The 16,287-nt window shown below is 42.3% G+C and overlaps 1 protein-coding gene across 2 annotated transcripts in view; it reads right to left on the bottom strand.

The window, feature by feature from the left end:
* The window catches only part of CORIN (corin, serine peptidase), a gene marked incomplete at its 3' end in the record, with an annotated part of 129,825 nt that overhangs the window by 50,845 nt on the left and 62,693 nt on the right, over window positions 1-16,287 (bottom strand). Inside the window, exons 4-7 of one of the 2 annotated variants that reach the window (XM_079769420.1) lie at window positions 13,383-13,490; window positions 12,011-12,121; window positions 9,336-9,452; window positions 5,431-5,538 (exon numbers count right to left, since the gene is read on the bottom strand). In XM_079769420.1, the coding sequence (XP_079625546.1) occupies window positions 5,431-5,538; window positions 9,336-9,452; window positions 12,011-12,121; window positions 13,383-13,490 (444 nt within the window). The remainder of the gene's footprint in view (window positions 1-5,430; window positions 5,539-9,335; window positions 9,453-12,010; window positions 12,122-13,382; window positions 13,491-16,287) is intronic. The other variant, XM_079769421.1, reaches the window with a different exon arrangement.

The following is a 16,287-nucleotide window of genomic DNA, read 5'->3' as shown; positions in this document are numbered from 1 at the left end:
ATCTGTCAGCCTCAAATTCTATGATTTATGATACCAATAAGTTTCTTTATTGCATTAGACTCACTCCCTAACCGGAGTTGCAATAGCCACTAGAGGGCAACCGAGTCACAAACATGTGAGGATGCTCAAATGCCACAGCACCATTTCCAATGCGAGTGACACAGTGCTTAGCACAGTATCCTGAACCTAAATGAGATTTCATGAATATAGGTTGAAAAAAAAAAATGACCCTGATGGAGTCTCAGTGGTATTCGACCTTTCAAAGTCTGAGACAAGATTTATTAAACTCAACCCAAAGACGGGATCGTTAACTAAACAATGTTATATCCTTGTGAGGAAATACTCTGAAGCTACTGGAAATCATGTACTAAATGATGGTTATTTACATGAGAAAATGTCACTTTTCAACACCCATTGGCATATATAATATTCCAAGGTTTATCCTTGCCTCAAATGCTGTCTCTGTCCTTATTATTTTTGAGATATAATAGACATAATATTATATTAGTTGCAGGTGTAGAACATAATGATTCAACATATGTACATTATTATTTTTAATAGTTTGATGAGTTATTATAAGGTGGACACCCTTGTAACCTCCGCCAAGTTCAAGAAATTGAACTTTGCTGAGCATCCCCTTCCGATGTATATGTCTTATATCAACCTTCTCTACTACCCCAAAGTAACTACTGGGTACCAGAGTTATCACTCCCTTGTTCTTCTTTATAGTTTTATTGCATAAGTATGCACCACCTGAGTTACTATTTTTTAACTTGTCTTTTAAGTATCTTATAATATCTGGGTTCCCCCTCCATGTCTTTATTTTTCCTTTAACTACTGAAGAACTCAGGGATCAGACCTTAGAATGTGCCAGATTTTGCTGCTTGCACAGTCTTGGTGCAGTGAAACACATTCCACTGCCTTCCCTGTTTCCTGAGCACTGATAACTGAATACAGAGAGAGAGGCCTGGCTGGGATTCATCCCTTGGCAGAAGGGGTTGCTGGGTTCTTTCATCAGAGGGAACATGTCTGAGTCCTCTTTTTGTGTGACATCGGCAGATGTCGATGCTCAATGCCTGACCCATTCAATCACTGCATCACCAACTAGTAATATTCGAATTTAATCATTTCTTTTTTACTGACTGGTTGGTGATGCTCTCACAAAGGGCTCATTTCTCTCATCTACTATTTGCTTCCAAGGACTGAAGTTCCCCGCCATTGTGGTGTTTGGCTTTTTACCAAACACCATATTATTTATTCCTTCCAACTAGAGAGGGCAAGGAGAGGGCAGAAAAATGCATAGACCTTGGCAAATTATTCAAGGTTTTGGTGTTGAAGAAAAAAAAAATGCATGTAGAACTAAAGGTTGATGGAACATGGTGGAAAGTTTGGGAGAGCTCCTGAGGCATACAGCCACGGTGATCAAGGGAGCTGAGAGCAGGGAAAGACACATGCCCAAGAGCTGCTCTGTTCACCAGGTTCCCCCAGATGTCTGGACTGCATATTTATTACAAGGCAGAAGTGAGAATTAGTCCCTCCATGCCAGACAAAAGCTATGTCTGTGTTTTTCTGTATTTTTCCTCCCAGAAGGGCCCAAAGATGATAAAGATTCTGGACTATGAGTAGATGTGGTGATACTGTGATCCTTCAAGCCTATCAGTACACAATGTCATCAGAGATGTAGTTTATAGGTTTTTATTTTTATTGTTGAAATTATTGCAGATGTCCCCCATTTCCTCTCTTTGCCCCCCTCCACCCAGACCCTGCCCTTACCTCCCTCTGGCCCTAACTACATTGTTGTCTGTATCCATGGGCTATGAATATATGTTCTTTGGATATTCTATAGGCTTTCTTCTCATTGTAGTCGTTTCTGGGAATCTGAGATAGGTCATGCACCTTTTTGGAAAATTACGAAGACTTTTTCATATCCAGTTTTGGAGATGTCACATACCCCGGTGGCCTAGTCATGAGCAGTTCACTAAAGTAATAATTCTCAACTGGGCTGAACGTTGGGGTCAACTGGGAATTTTAAACATACTGATGCCTGGGTGCCACCCAGTATGCCTTCAGGGACCATTAGAAAGTTATATCATATTTTATGGGATGGCAAGAACCAGTGTCTTCAAGGACTAGAAGTCCAGTAAGACACTGACTCAAGCAGACCGAAGAGCCACATTCTCCAAATTCATATTCTCCACTGGAAGGAGCCAGAGAAAGAGTTCTGTGCAGTCGTGACTCAGAATCTAAGTAATTACACCTCTCTACTCATAAGGATCTTCAAATAGTCACTTTTCAAGTGCACAAAGAGTTTTCTGAGAGGAGATGCTACCAGTCCATCATTACGGAAAACGTCTATGATCCTGAAGCTCTTTGAAAGATAAGGACTAATATCTTTAAACTGGAAGTTAGGCATATACACGACATAAACACTGTAGGAGTGGGACCAGTGACTAGCCAGTGCCTGGCACTCAGAAGAGGGGATGTCAGTGCTGAATATGTATGGGCAGACCAGGCCAGAAGATCTACGGTGCAGGAAGAAGTGATGAGACAGTGAGACACTGGGGAAACTGAGTATATCTGAAGAATATAAAGAGAAACAAGCTCGGCCAGCATGGCTTAGTGTTTGAGCGTTGACCTATAAACCAGAAGGTCATGGTTGATTCCCTGGCAGGGCATATGCCCAGGTGTAGCTCAATCCCCAGGGTGGGGCATGCAGGAGGCAATCGATCAATAAGTCTCTCTTATCATTGATGTTTCTATCTCTCTTTCCCTCTCCCTACTTCTGGTGGTATATATGAGAGGGAAGGCAGCAGTGTGCTCTCCCACTGGAAAGTCACCTGCAGGAAGGTAGCAATCATGCCTCTTCTTCACCGCTAACATGCCCAGTGTCCATCCCAGTGCCCGGACCATTGTGCACATGCTGTAAATGTTGGTTAGATGTATAAACCAGAGTCATCTAGTGTTCTTTCTACAACTTCTTTTTTGATAGATAACAGATTTAAATTTTGAAACATTTCAAATATAAAGAAAATAGGATAACATATTCTTCACCAAAATTTGACACAGGATAACACTGTTATTTTGACTTTTTTGAGTCTAATAGTAAGGGACATTCCATATCAGACAACTCCAAAAACTTTAATAATAAGTATATGTCTTTGAGATGACACTGTCACTGTTCAAAATTACTCATTTCAAGTTCAAGGTGAAGTAACTAAATAATTCTGGAAAAGTTCTGGGGCAGGTTGGGAGATAACCAAAGTGAAACGATGGACCCAGAACATCCTATATAATAAAAAGGTAATATGCAAATTGACCATCACTCCAACACACAAGATGGCTTCCCCCATGTGGACACAAGATGGCCGGCAGGGGAGGGCAGCTGTGGGCGATCAGGCCAGCAGGGGTGGGCAGTTGGGAGGGACCAGGCCTGCAGGGGAGGGCAGTTAGGGGTGACTGGGTTGGCAGAGGAGGGCAGTTGGGGGGGACCAGGCCTGCAGGGAAGGGCAGTTGGGGGGCGACCAGGCCAGCAGGGTAGGGCAGTTAGGGATGACCAGGCCAGCAGGGGAGGGCAGTTAGGGGGGACCAGGCTGGCAGGGAAGGGCAGTTAGGGGCAATCGGGCCAGCAGGGGAGCATTTAGGCATTGATCAGGCTGGCAGGGGAGTGGTTAGGGGGTGATCAGGCTGGCAGGCAGACGTGGTTAGGGGCAATCAGGCAGGCAAGCAGGCAGGCAAGCAGTTGAAAGCCAGCAGTCCTGGATTGTGAGAGGGATATCTGACTTCCTATTTAGGCCCATTCTCACCAGGATCGAGTCTAAATGGGCAGTTGGACATCCCTCGAGGGGTCCCAGATTGGAGAGGGTGCAGGCTGGGCTGAGGGACACACACACCCCACCCCCTCATGCACCAGGCCTCTAGTATACACATATATACATATACATATACATATACATGCACACATGTGTGTACACATATGTACACAGACATACACACATGCATATATACATGTACACACACATGCATACACTTGAATCAGTGTAGAGTGAGTAAAGAGCAGTGGGTCTTAGTGGTAAGACTGCTATCTATCTGCACTGTTCTCTCACCTGAGAACTGGAGGAGGGCTGGGTATTGTGTCTCAGCCAGGTAAGTGCTCAGGAAAATAAAAAGTCCTGTCAGCTGGGTTGTCAGTGGCTGCCTCCCTTGAATTCCTCCCCAGCCCACTGTTTTCACCCCTGGAGATTCCCCAATGGTTACAGGGCAGCCCCAGATTGACCAGCAAGCTCCATATTGACCCAGAAAGGTCACCAAGTAAAACTAGGACCCTAACACTGCAGGAAATCCAAGGACTCAAACCCATAACCCTTTCAACCTCCAAGCTTCCCGTGGCCCTCAACTGTGAGGGTATGTGCTAAAAAAGTCACCTTGCCAGCTGGTGTGGCTCAGTGGTTGAGCATCGACCTGTGAACCAGGAGGTCAAGGTTGATCTCTCTGTCAAGGGCACATGCCCAAGTTGTGGGCTCGATCCCCAATGTGGGGTGTGCAGGAGGCAGCCAATTAATGATTTTCTTTAATCATTGATATTCCTCTCTCTCTCTCTCTCTCCCCCTTCCTCTCTGAAATCAATATATATATATATATATATATATATATATATATATATATATATATATATATGTCACTTTCTTATCAATTCAAAGCTACAGACCTGCTTTTAATTTTAAGCTCCACATTGAAGGTGAGACCAAAAATTAATTATAAAAAGTGAAAGAAGTGAGTATCAGAGTCAGAGTCTTTCTGATTCGTTTTCAATTTCCTGTGAGAATCTACACAGCCCTCCACTACCCATTCTATCTCCCCTAATAATCCTTCCTCCTGAAAGCCAGGTATAGAGAGCTCGCTATTCACACCATTTGGAGCTGTTACATCGCCACCAAATCATTAACATAACGGCTGCAAGATCATTATAAGTCAGCAGAGTTCCTGGAAAGGTGAGAATAAATTTTACTAAAAGAACAGACAGCCAAAGTTTCACGCGGCTACGCAGATGAACATCACATTTGCTTCTTGGATAAGGTTTCCATTTTTGAAGCTACACTTTCAAAGGGAAGAAAAATAGCATCTGCCTGCAGATGGAGCCAAGAAAATAATATATAGGAGCTAATGTTGAGTTGAAAGTAATGGTAATGATATTAAGCAATGCGGATTTATAGCCCATTCACAACGACACAGTTGTTTTTGATTTCAGTTCATTAAGACCATTTTGTTTCTCTTCTGCTACCACATGCAAGTTTCAAAAAAAAAAGAAAAAGAAAATAGATACATATATTTTTGGAGGGATCCCAGACTTCAGCATTTCAATGTCAGTGGGAAAGAACAAAGCTGAATGCACATCCTGCCACGGGGATTGCATTTGTCAGCTGCTGTACTTACTACAGTTATTCAGACTGGTGTTGGGGTCACAACGAGAGCTACCAGCACATGAATCAAGGCAGGAATTGTAGAGGCATGTTTGGCCGCCTTCTTGACATGGAGTCTGACCTACAGGGGGGGAAAGGTACACGCGCTTTCATCATCTGTAAATTCCTGACGCTGGGATCTAAAGGATCGAGGCTGTCTGGTGGAGCTGAGGAACGGCACAACTTTAATTTCCTTCCAGTGTCTCCAAGAATATCGAACACATGTTGAATAGATGCTGTCTGGATTAATTTTCCTGGCAACTAAATACGACACAATTATTTCAAAAGGATTCTGTAGGAATGAGGAAATAAGAGGCAACCTATCAAACACACACACACACACACACACACACACACACACACACATTGTTGCTTTTAATGAAAAAAAGAAAAGAAAAGATAGTGTTTTATATTTACATGGGTGCATATATTTGATTACAAAATAAAATTTAAAGAGAGACCAATATAAAGATCCTGAAATGGTGAATATTAAATGATATTATTTTAAAGACTCATTTGCTCCCAACTCTAGTCTTCCCTTTGAAAGAAAATATTTTCCCCAATAATAAGTAGGGCATCAACACCAACACAACAAGGACGCTATCAGAGTACAAGTCCTGTGCAGCTGTTACCCCTATTTTCTGTGTGTCCTTGGAAAGCAGTGCCGGCCGAGCCGTGATGACCTGAGAATTGGGTTTCTAGTTCCCAAATGAAAGACCACAGTAACGTCAACCTAATGACTTTTCCTTAAGGTCTGTACAGAGGAAACTGGGTTTCCCATTGATTTCCTGGTCATCTGTAGATTACATGGATAAGATAATAAATTACCGCCCATTCTCTTTCCATCTCTCTGCTGTTATATGCAGTTACTTTCAGAAACGTCAGCTGGAATCTAGAGACTCTTGCAAGGCATTTTAAAGTATAAATGATAGTATGTGGACACACACAGTCATTCTTACATGGGTGGGGTCCCTCAGCCTGGCCAGTGATTGGGGCTGATGGGGGTGGGGTGGCCAGCCAGTCATGGGGAGGGACCATGGGAGGTTGGCCCCAGCAGCAAGCTAACCAACGGCCGATTCCACGAGGAATCGGGCTCCCTCCTCCCTCCTGTCTGGGTCCTGGGTGCGGGTGAACCAGATTCGGGGCTGTCAGGGTCTCAGCAGCAAGGTCTGGGTCAGTGTGCATCATAGCTACCGGCCGGTTGGCCAGTTGTTCCGGTTGTTCGGTCCTAACGGTTGCTTAGGCTTTTATAGATATAGATTCTCAGATAATTTGTATTATACTGGACTCTTTCTCCTTTACAAGTACCATTAATGTACAATATATCATAGCCTTGCAGAGATGTCATTCTTTTCCTTTTTTTTTTAATGACAGTAGAGTAAAAAAAAATTTTTTTTTTGCAAGGCAAGCCAGGCTAATTTCCACACGTTTAGTCTCTTAAAGAAATTTCATAAGACAACATGCATTCATTAGTTCAGTATATGAGTGCCTGCTATGTGACAAATTTATGTGACAAGGCACTGAGCCTTAAAAGATAAAAACGATGACAGTTTATGCTCTAATTAGGGATGCCATCATGAACAGAACCTTACAACGCTATGTGATCATGACTTTACTGGAGGTCCATATAAGGGAACCAAGCAAGGGCAGGAAGGAGAAAGCCTCTCAAAGGAGTTCTTCAGGCAGATGGGGCAAGTTAGGACAAGAGGGAAGGATGGGTTTCCCAGGCAGACAGCGGAACATGCAAAGGCCCAGGGCAGGCAAGTGCAGAGGCTGGAGTCACTGGAGCCTCGGGAGACTAGACAGGAAGGCAGAGAGCCCACCCGAGGGTGATAAAGGCCTACATTTTCAATGGGGCCCAAGCCCTGGGAGAAGGGGTCCCTGCTCCCCTCCCCAGCCCTGTCAGGCAGAACCAGCCTGCAGTCACTGCTGACAATCCTCCTGCAGCCGAGAGCTCCTCTTCCCTCTCGCCCTCTAATGCAGTGGCCCTTCCCAGCACCCTAAGCAAGCCCCGCCCCTTCCCTCCTTGGGACTTTGGGCCAAGAGGCTCCCTGTGTCTGAAATGCTTTTCCCCATCCCACACTCCTTTGTTACCTCCACTCATTCTTCAGATCTTACTTCCAATATCTCTTCCTCAGGGAGGCGTCTCTGGGCCCTTTGCCAGGGCACCACCCCATGTAAGGTCTCCTAGCACCCTGCCTCCCCCACGGCGACTTCACTTCCTGGGTAGACACCAACATGCATCTTATTGTCTCTCCCCCCTGCTCGGGGCCTGAACGCTGTTTTACTTGGCTCTAAATTCCCAGTGGTTGACCACATTATTAGCCCCACAATACACGTTTGTTAAGTTGACTTCATTAGAGTAAATAATATAAAGATGCTAAAATTTTACTTTTTGACCCATTTTATCTTGTGACTTTCTTACATCTCACACCTGTAAGAAAACAATTGACAAATCCTGCCCTTGTGTAGTGAAGAATCCAGTAGGATTTCAAACAGACTTGAATTCTGTAGGAAGAAAGAACAACTTGATCCAAAGAGAGGTTTGTGGTTGTAGAAAAGGATTTCCTTCTGAATTTTTAAATTGTTAAAAACTTAGCGCTGCTTATGTATCTTTTAATGTAATACATCTGTGATGAAAAGGCTCTCCCTTTATGTCTCAAATGCTTTTTTCATTAAAGCTATTCTAATGATCTATATTCATTACGACAAACTAATTTAACTACAGGTGACCCATCTCGTTAGCTGGGGATAGATATACACAGCCGAGACATGCTTCAACATAAAGGTCGTGTAATAATAGCAAATGTTGAGTTCTCACTGCGTGTCAGTAATGATGTGATCATTCTTCCGAGTTTACAGACTTGGAAACTGAGACATCGGGGTTAAGTAACTCGCCTAAAATCAACCAGATAGTGGGTAACACAGCTGGGTTTGAACGAGGCAGCTGGGCGGCAACAACCATACTCTTAACCAGGCTATGAAGGTCAATGGCAAGGTCACTAGGACACAAAGGTATCGATTTTTAAGTCTAGAAATATTCTTACCAGCCTGTGCTGAGAGACACTTCTACATAAACTGGGGCTTAAAAAATGATCAGCATGAGACTTGCTTTTCTGACAGAAATGGTCACATTTGAAAAACCAATTCATTTGATTTATGTTTTCTCTTTGAGTTTCACAGATGGAGATCAGACTCCTTTAAAGTGTGTTTAGCCCTGACCAGTTTGGCTCAGTGGATAAAGCATCAGCCTGCAGACTCAAGGGTCCCAGGTTCGATTCTGTTCAAGGGCATGTACCTTGGTTGCAGGCACATCCCCGGTAGGGGGTGTGCAGGAGGCAGCTAATGGATGTTTCTCTCTCATCGATGTTTCTGGCTCTCTATTCCTCTCCCTTCCTCTCTGTAAAAAATAAATAAAATATATATATTTTTAAAAGTGTGTTTAAGTGTATTGCCTGGTAATGTGAGGCATTGAACTGCGTCTCTGGGCATGTGAATCTATGAAGCTGTTACATTTAATTTCAGAAGCCAGTTCCTGCTAATTGGAATCTAATTTAATCGAATACCATATACTAAACTCTTCTTTTTATTACAGCGTTGCCTTTCCCCATCAAACAGTTACCTGACTCTCCCCATGTTGTGTAGGTGTTTAACCTCTACCCTTCACCCTTGCGAATGATGTTTCAGTGGGAGTTGCTTGAGGAAATCCTCAACAGGGTGTTTTCTGGCTGACAGGGCTGTGAGGACCACTGCGGTAGGCAATCTGGAAATCTTTGTGTGGGAATCCTATTTATGCATCCGGTTAACTTCCAACACTGCTCAGTTCCCAGGGGAAGGCCCACCGTTAAGGCATGCTTCGGGCGCAGAGCACACACTTACTGTAGCTGCAGTTCTTCTCATCACTGCCGTCCTTGCAGTCCTCGTCCCCATCGCACCGGAAAGTGCTGGGGATGCACTGGCCGCTCCTGCACTCCACCAGGCCCTGGCTGCGGCAGGCTGGGGGAAGCCAGAACAATATTCCTTTATTAACTTTTGGTTGAGAATATATTTGTATATTTTCAGAAAACAACTCCAAGACCATGTGGATTCTGGCAACAGAGAGGAATTGACAGGACTACTCCAGCCATGAAGACAGAAGAGAAGCAGTCTAGATATGGAAGACGCTGACATCGCCTTGCCATACTAGCAGTCAGCAGCTGTGCGTCCCTGCAGGTTGCCCAGGACCAAACCAGAAAGGGTCGGACCTGCATTACCACCATTTGTCCACCATCCAGAACTGTAATATCATTGCTGACATGTACACATAAGGAACTGTTTGACATTGAAATTGGGTCTCAAAAGAACTGTTGGCCCAGAAAGAAACTCACTACAGACTGATTCATTTGCCTTTCAGCATAACCATTATTGCTTGTCTCATTTTCGGTTCTTACAAGTGTATTTCTAGTAGCACATGATCTCACTCATCTAGGGGAAATGATGAACAACATAGAGTGATGAACAAGAACAGACCCAGAGACAAGGAGGCATGGATCAGACTGTCGGACCTCAGAGGGAGGGGAGGGGAGGGTGGGGGTAAAGGGGAGAGATCAACCAAAGGACTTGTGTGCAAGCATATGAGCCTAACCAGTGGTCAAAGACAACAGGGGGGTGGGGGCATGCGTGGGGAGGGGTTTGGGATGGGAATGGGGGGATGAGGACAAATATGTGATACCTTAATCAATAAAGAAATTAAAAAAAAAAAACAATAGTCACGCGGTTTGCTAGCCCTTCTCTCAGTCTGCAGGTCTTAGAAACAGTTCCTGTTTTCCTGGCTTCGCCAGGAAATGGAGTGTTCTGACTACTTGAGTGTTCTGTATAAAGGAATGAATGCCTCACTAATTTAAAAACAACAAGGCCAAGTGTTTCTGAAATGGAATGGTTTCTCTCTAGAATTTCTCATGCCTTGTTAAATGGCACTTGCTGCGGATTTACTTTATTTGATAACCTCACGATGGGAAGTAGTATTAATGATGGTGGTAGTGAGGCTACTATTATAAAAGGCACGACTTATTAAAAGTTTACTCTATGGCAATAGCTTTGTTAGGGGCATTCTGTATTTAATCTCAAATTCCCACAACAGGCTTGCAAGGGAGATATTATCGACCTGGTTTGGACTAGGAAACTGAGCTGAGAGAGTTTAGTGGCTGTGTCGCAGTCACATGGCTGTTACAAGGGCGGGCGGGAATGTGCAGGCAGGTTCCTCAGAATCCTAGGCCAGCCTGTCACTCCAAACAGCCTGACCTACTGAGCCAATGAAATGAAGCATATGAAAGCACATGCAGATACCTAGCATACAATAAACACTTTATTTCAAAACTTGCTTGGGACAGCTGACATTTGAAATGGATGGTGTAGTAGCCATTAATCGCCCAGTTCCTAAACGTTGTCTAAATTCTATCACTATCATCTTTTAGAGCACCAGAAACCATGTTTTACATGACCTCAGCCTTCACCGAGCTGCTGTTGAACATTAAAAGTTCCTATTCTTGAATCGAGGCTCAACACCGGAATCATTGTACATGAGCATCATGTCCTTGCTTTCCCCGGATCAGCGAAGGTACAGTCTGCTCTGGGTCACTGTGTTCCACTAAGCAAGGACTCGGGGATATTCCAGTTCATTTTCAATTCAGGGAAAGGGAAAGTCCAGCATTGCATTTGATAATTTATATGACTTTTCTTATGTCAAAATACAAACCATGCACCCTGCATTTCTATTGTTGCCTCAAATTATAGGCAACTTAAATATTCAATATCTTATATGCCAACATTTTTTTTCTATTTGTATTGGACAGCAAAAGATGAAATAAAAAGTTTAATGCATGCAACCATGCATTAAATGCATCATATTAACTCTTTCAGGTCAAATTACTTGCTTTTAACACTTAGCTGCTTCTATTCAATCATTCTCTTAGTCTCTACTGAGTATAGTGCAGTTTCTAAAGGAAAAAAAGGAATTAGTAGCCATACTTGATTTTATTACCTAGATAGTGTAACAGCTACCTGGAGACTGTTCACTCACCCAGAATACGCAGGCAGTAAAGTTCCAACTGTTTTCACTCTCTGTGTAAGTCTATGAACATCGAATGCTCTCTTCTCTCTGGCAATTCTCTCCATGTTCTCCTACAAATCGTGCCTGAGAACATGTTTGGAGGCTCTTGCAAGGAGGCTCAACCACTCATGTGTCATTTGCAATAGAAAAGGCCCCCAGCCTCTGGGGAGAGCATCCCCTTTGACAAAGTCACGGGTGCAGAAAGGGGACGCGGGAGCAAAGACAGCCACCTGCTGGGCCAGATCCAGCCAATAAAGCTTGACATTCTGGGGAGAAACGTGTGGAGGTCAAGTGCATTAACTACATTGCCATTGTCCTCACACCATTCCATTATTATCTTTCTAGGCAAGGACCAAGGTACAAGGATCTTTCCCTTGGAAGGCTGTTTAGGTAGTGAAGCTGGAGTATGTTGGTCTACACAGGCAAGAAATGGACAAATAAACAAACAAAATCCTAGGGCACTCACAGCAGTTGACCTCGTCAGACTTGTCCAGGCAGTCCTGGTCGCCGTCGCACACCCACTCCATCGCGATGCAGCGCCCATCTCCACAGCGGTGCTCCTTCGTGGGGCTGCAGTCTGGAGAAGGGAAAGTCCGCGCGATGCAGGGAACCAGCGTGATGGGCACTTATCCCGGTCGGGCTCATGGTTCCAACTGAGGAGCATCTATTCCAATTGCCCTAACACCTCCAGCAACGTTCCCATGCTGGGTCTGGCACAATGCACCTCCCACCCAAGCCTGTGGGCTCCTAGGCACCGTCACTATGACCCAAGTATCTGTTTTTCAGATGAAACCCTGTCCAGCTTTCTCAGGACCCACGGCTATTTTTGTTGTTGTTTATTGTTTTGTCACTGTTTTCTTTCCTTATGAGAAACATGTGATTTTACGCTGGCTCCAATAAACAGAACTGTGATTTGGATTTCACAAGGTAGAGAGCTGGTTTGACACATTTGTGACGGCTTTGTCGTGTTTTCAGACACACGCAGTCTGAGGAACTCTTCAATCACACTCCTGAGCCTTTCCCAACATTCCTCCCAATAGTCTCCAATGCTAAATACTGTCTCACCCCATTTGCCCAGTGCCCCTCGTCATCCCAGCTTTCCCTTTGTCCATGCTACAAAGTTCCTATGTCATTCAATATCTAACCTAAACATTTTGAAGTTAATCACAAAGTCAAAAAGGTAAATAAGCAAGAGAAATTTTGCTAGTTTTCATTCAAGAGATGGCACTCAAAATTGAATAAGACCCTTTAAAAGGTAGGTTCATTCTTTAAAAGATAAGTTTTTGTACATAAAATAAATGTACCATCTTAACCCTACATGTCACTACTACAGAAGGGGGCATGCAGGAGGCAGCCAATTGATCTCTCTCTCTCTCTCTCTCTCTCTCTCTCTCTCTCTCTCTCTCCCTCTCCATCCCTCTGTCTCTAAAAATCAATAAAACCATATTATTTAAAAAATAAGGGGGCTCAAGGGACAAATACTATATCTTTCTGCAAAAATTTTGCTCAAGAGTTCAAGATCTAAACATGAGCCACCGGAAGAACCAGAGAAGAAATAGAACACTTTTAAGGAGAAAATAATAATAACATATTAACAACCTGCAGCGGCCTTTCCACTCCACTTCTGTAGCATTCCCTCAGTATGACTGTGTATTTCAGAGGTATTACATTTATACATAAGACATAATTGGGAAAAAACCTCCCCTTTCTAAAATTAAGAAACCAACCATTTTATAATTTAACCTGCTCATAATCATATTAAAGATCAACAAGCTACATGTTCTTGTGATAAATTCTGAAATGTTTCATGAAAACCTTGGGAAGACAATGCTACTTACCACAGTTTTGTTCATCACTCAGGTCCCCACAATCATCATATCCATCACACACAAGGCTGTAATTAAGACACTTGCCCGTGTGACAGCGGAACAGATTCTGGCTGCAATCTGAAAATAAGAGAAACCACTCAAGTACCATCTGAACAGAACGTGATGTTATAGTAGCACTCTATGTAGCAAAAGCATATCAACAGGAGGGAAACCATAGTGACAACCTGGGCCACGCCTAGTGCTGTACAGGTAAGGAGACTGGTGCAGAGAGATCCAATGACTTGCTCAAGGTCACATAACAAGCTACTGCAGAGCCAGGACTAGGACCCTCTGGCTCCCAAGCTATTGCTTTTATCACTTTCTGAGTCTTCACGTGACTTTCACTTTAGGTCCCCTGAAAGCACCTTTATAGTCAAATATGAGAAATGATATTCTCAAGTCATGATAGTTCCTCAGGAAGTTCATGTTCATACAGAAGCAATGACTTTAGTAGAGGGTAAGTAGCTATTTCCTAAAAATGTTTCCTTTGCAATGAAAGTCTAGTTTTGTCCATGATAAGCATAAACACAACGGAGAGAAAAACTTACTTTGATTATAGAATCATTACTTACTTTTATACAAACATGATCCCTTAAGTCAATGGAGTGACCCTTAAATAAGCAAGTACTGTCCTAGAGTATGGCAGCAAGATAAGAATGAGTGGTATGCAGCTTCAGGAAGCATATAGTTTAATGTTGGAATGAACAACATGTAAGGAAATTTTAATAAGAAGATACGTCTTGTTTTGGGGCAGAACAGAACTCATATCCGAGTTCTGCCATCACTAGCCATGGGAATTTGAGTGTAGTAGTTAAAAACCTGAGCCTGTGAACTGACCTATGAAACTGGGATGAGATCATTAGTTAATACAGCTTGAAATTAGAGATTAATAAAATAATGTGTGTAAGATGTCAAGATAATTCAATAGGAAAAGAATATTCTCCAACAGATGTTAATAGAATAATTAGATTTTAAGTGTACAAAACTCAACTCTGACCTTTACCTCAAATTATACACACAAATTATCTCAAAATGGATCATAGACTTAAGTGTAAGAGCCAAAATTATGAAGCTTCTAGAAGAAAATATAGGGGAGAAAACTTTGTTCTTTGACCGTGGATTAGAAAAAGAATTCTTAGATATGCCAACAAAGCATATGCCATGAAAGAAAAGTTAATAAATGGACCTCACAAAGTTAAAAATATCTGCACGTCTAAAAATATTAAGTTCTATATTTGAATTTCTGAGCATGCATCAATTTTATAAAAACAAGACAGTATTCTCTTAAAAATGTATTTTACACAATTATTACATTATTTAAATGGAAGTTCTTTCTAATAAACATTATTCAAAATTAAAAAAATAATTAAAATTAAAATGCTGTTAAGAGAATGAAGAGAATAGCCAAAGAACACATATGCATAGCCCATGGACACAGACAACAATGTGGTGAGGGCTGGAGGGAGGTGGGGGCAGGGTCTGGTTGGAGAGGGACAAAAGGGGGAAATTAGGGGATATCAGTAATAATATCAACAATAAAAATAAAATATTATTTAAAAAAGAAAAGAAAATGAAAAGATAGACAAGCTATATACTGAAAAAATATTTGCACATCATGTATGTGATAAAGTATACACGGAACTCTTACACTCAATAATAATAAGTCACAATTACAAATTAGCAAAAGACTTGAACAGAAAGTCTTCACAGGAGACATACAAATGGCAAATTGGCACATGAGAAGGTGTTCAATATAATTAGTTATTAAGGAAATGCAAATTAAAACCACAATAAGATACTATTATACACCTCCAAAATGGCTATAATAAAAAAAGAGAGACAATAGCAAGTATTGGCAAGGATTCTGAAAAACTGAAACTCTCATATATCACTGGTGGGAATGTAAAATTATAATGCCACCGTCTAAAGCTGTTTGGCAGCTTCTTAGAAAGTGAGCTATAACTTTACCATATGATTCATGAATTCTACCCTTAAAAATCTACCCAAGAGCAATGAAACATATATCCACACAGAGACTAGTATGTGCATTGTTCATAACAGCATTATTCATAACAGCCCAAAACTAGAAACAATCCCAACACTCGACTGGTGAATGGATAAGTAAGATGTAGTATACCCATATAATGGGATACTATTCAGAATTAAAAGTATTGAACTAGTGATACATGTGACAGCATAGATGAACCTCAAAAACATTATGCCAAGTGAAGGAAACCAGACACAAAGACTACAGACTGTGTGATCCACTTATAAAATTTCCATAAAAAGCAAACTTATAGAGACAGAGATCAGAGCCGTGGTGATCTGTGGGTGGAGAAGTAGAAGTGCTCCTCTGGGGACTGATGGCGAATACCAGTAGGTGGGGAGGAAATCTGGGGGGAGATGAAGAAGTTCTAGAAGTGGATTGTGGTGATGGTCGCACAACTCTAGATTTACTAAAAACCAACGGGATACATTTATGGTTTGTAAATTATACCTCAATAAAACTGCAAAACTGTTTTAAATTAATATATGTAAAAAATACCTGCATTGACTAGAAAGTAGATTTCTTAAGTGTATTATCTTTTCCCTTATTTGAAGTGAAGTAAGTACAAAAATAGATCCTTGAGTCTGGAGAGAGATCATGGAAGATGGGCAGAAGTGTCGATGGCATTTAAACTTCACCATGTTTCAGGTAGAGGGAATAACAAGGACATGGAAGAGGATAGAAATAAGGGTACATTTGAGGATCAGTCTACTTGGCTGATGAAGACCAAGCATCCAGTCGTCAGTAGTACAGTACCCTGAATTCCAGCTGATCATTTCTCCTGAAGCAGAAGCCTTGTCTCATACAATGGGCTCTATTCTTTTAAAG

This window comes from Cnephaeus nilssonii (genome assembly GCF_951640355.1).
Source record: "Cnephaeus nilssonii genome assembly, chromosome: 1".
In the NCBI taxonomy this organism is placed as follows: Eukaryota; Metazoa; Chordata; class Mammalia; order Chiroptera; family Vespertilionidae; genus Cnephaeus; species Cnephaeus nilssonii.
This window is presented reverse-complemented; position numbering and strand designations above follow the sequence as displayed.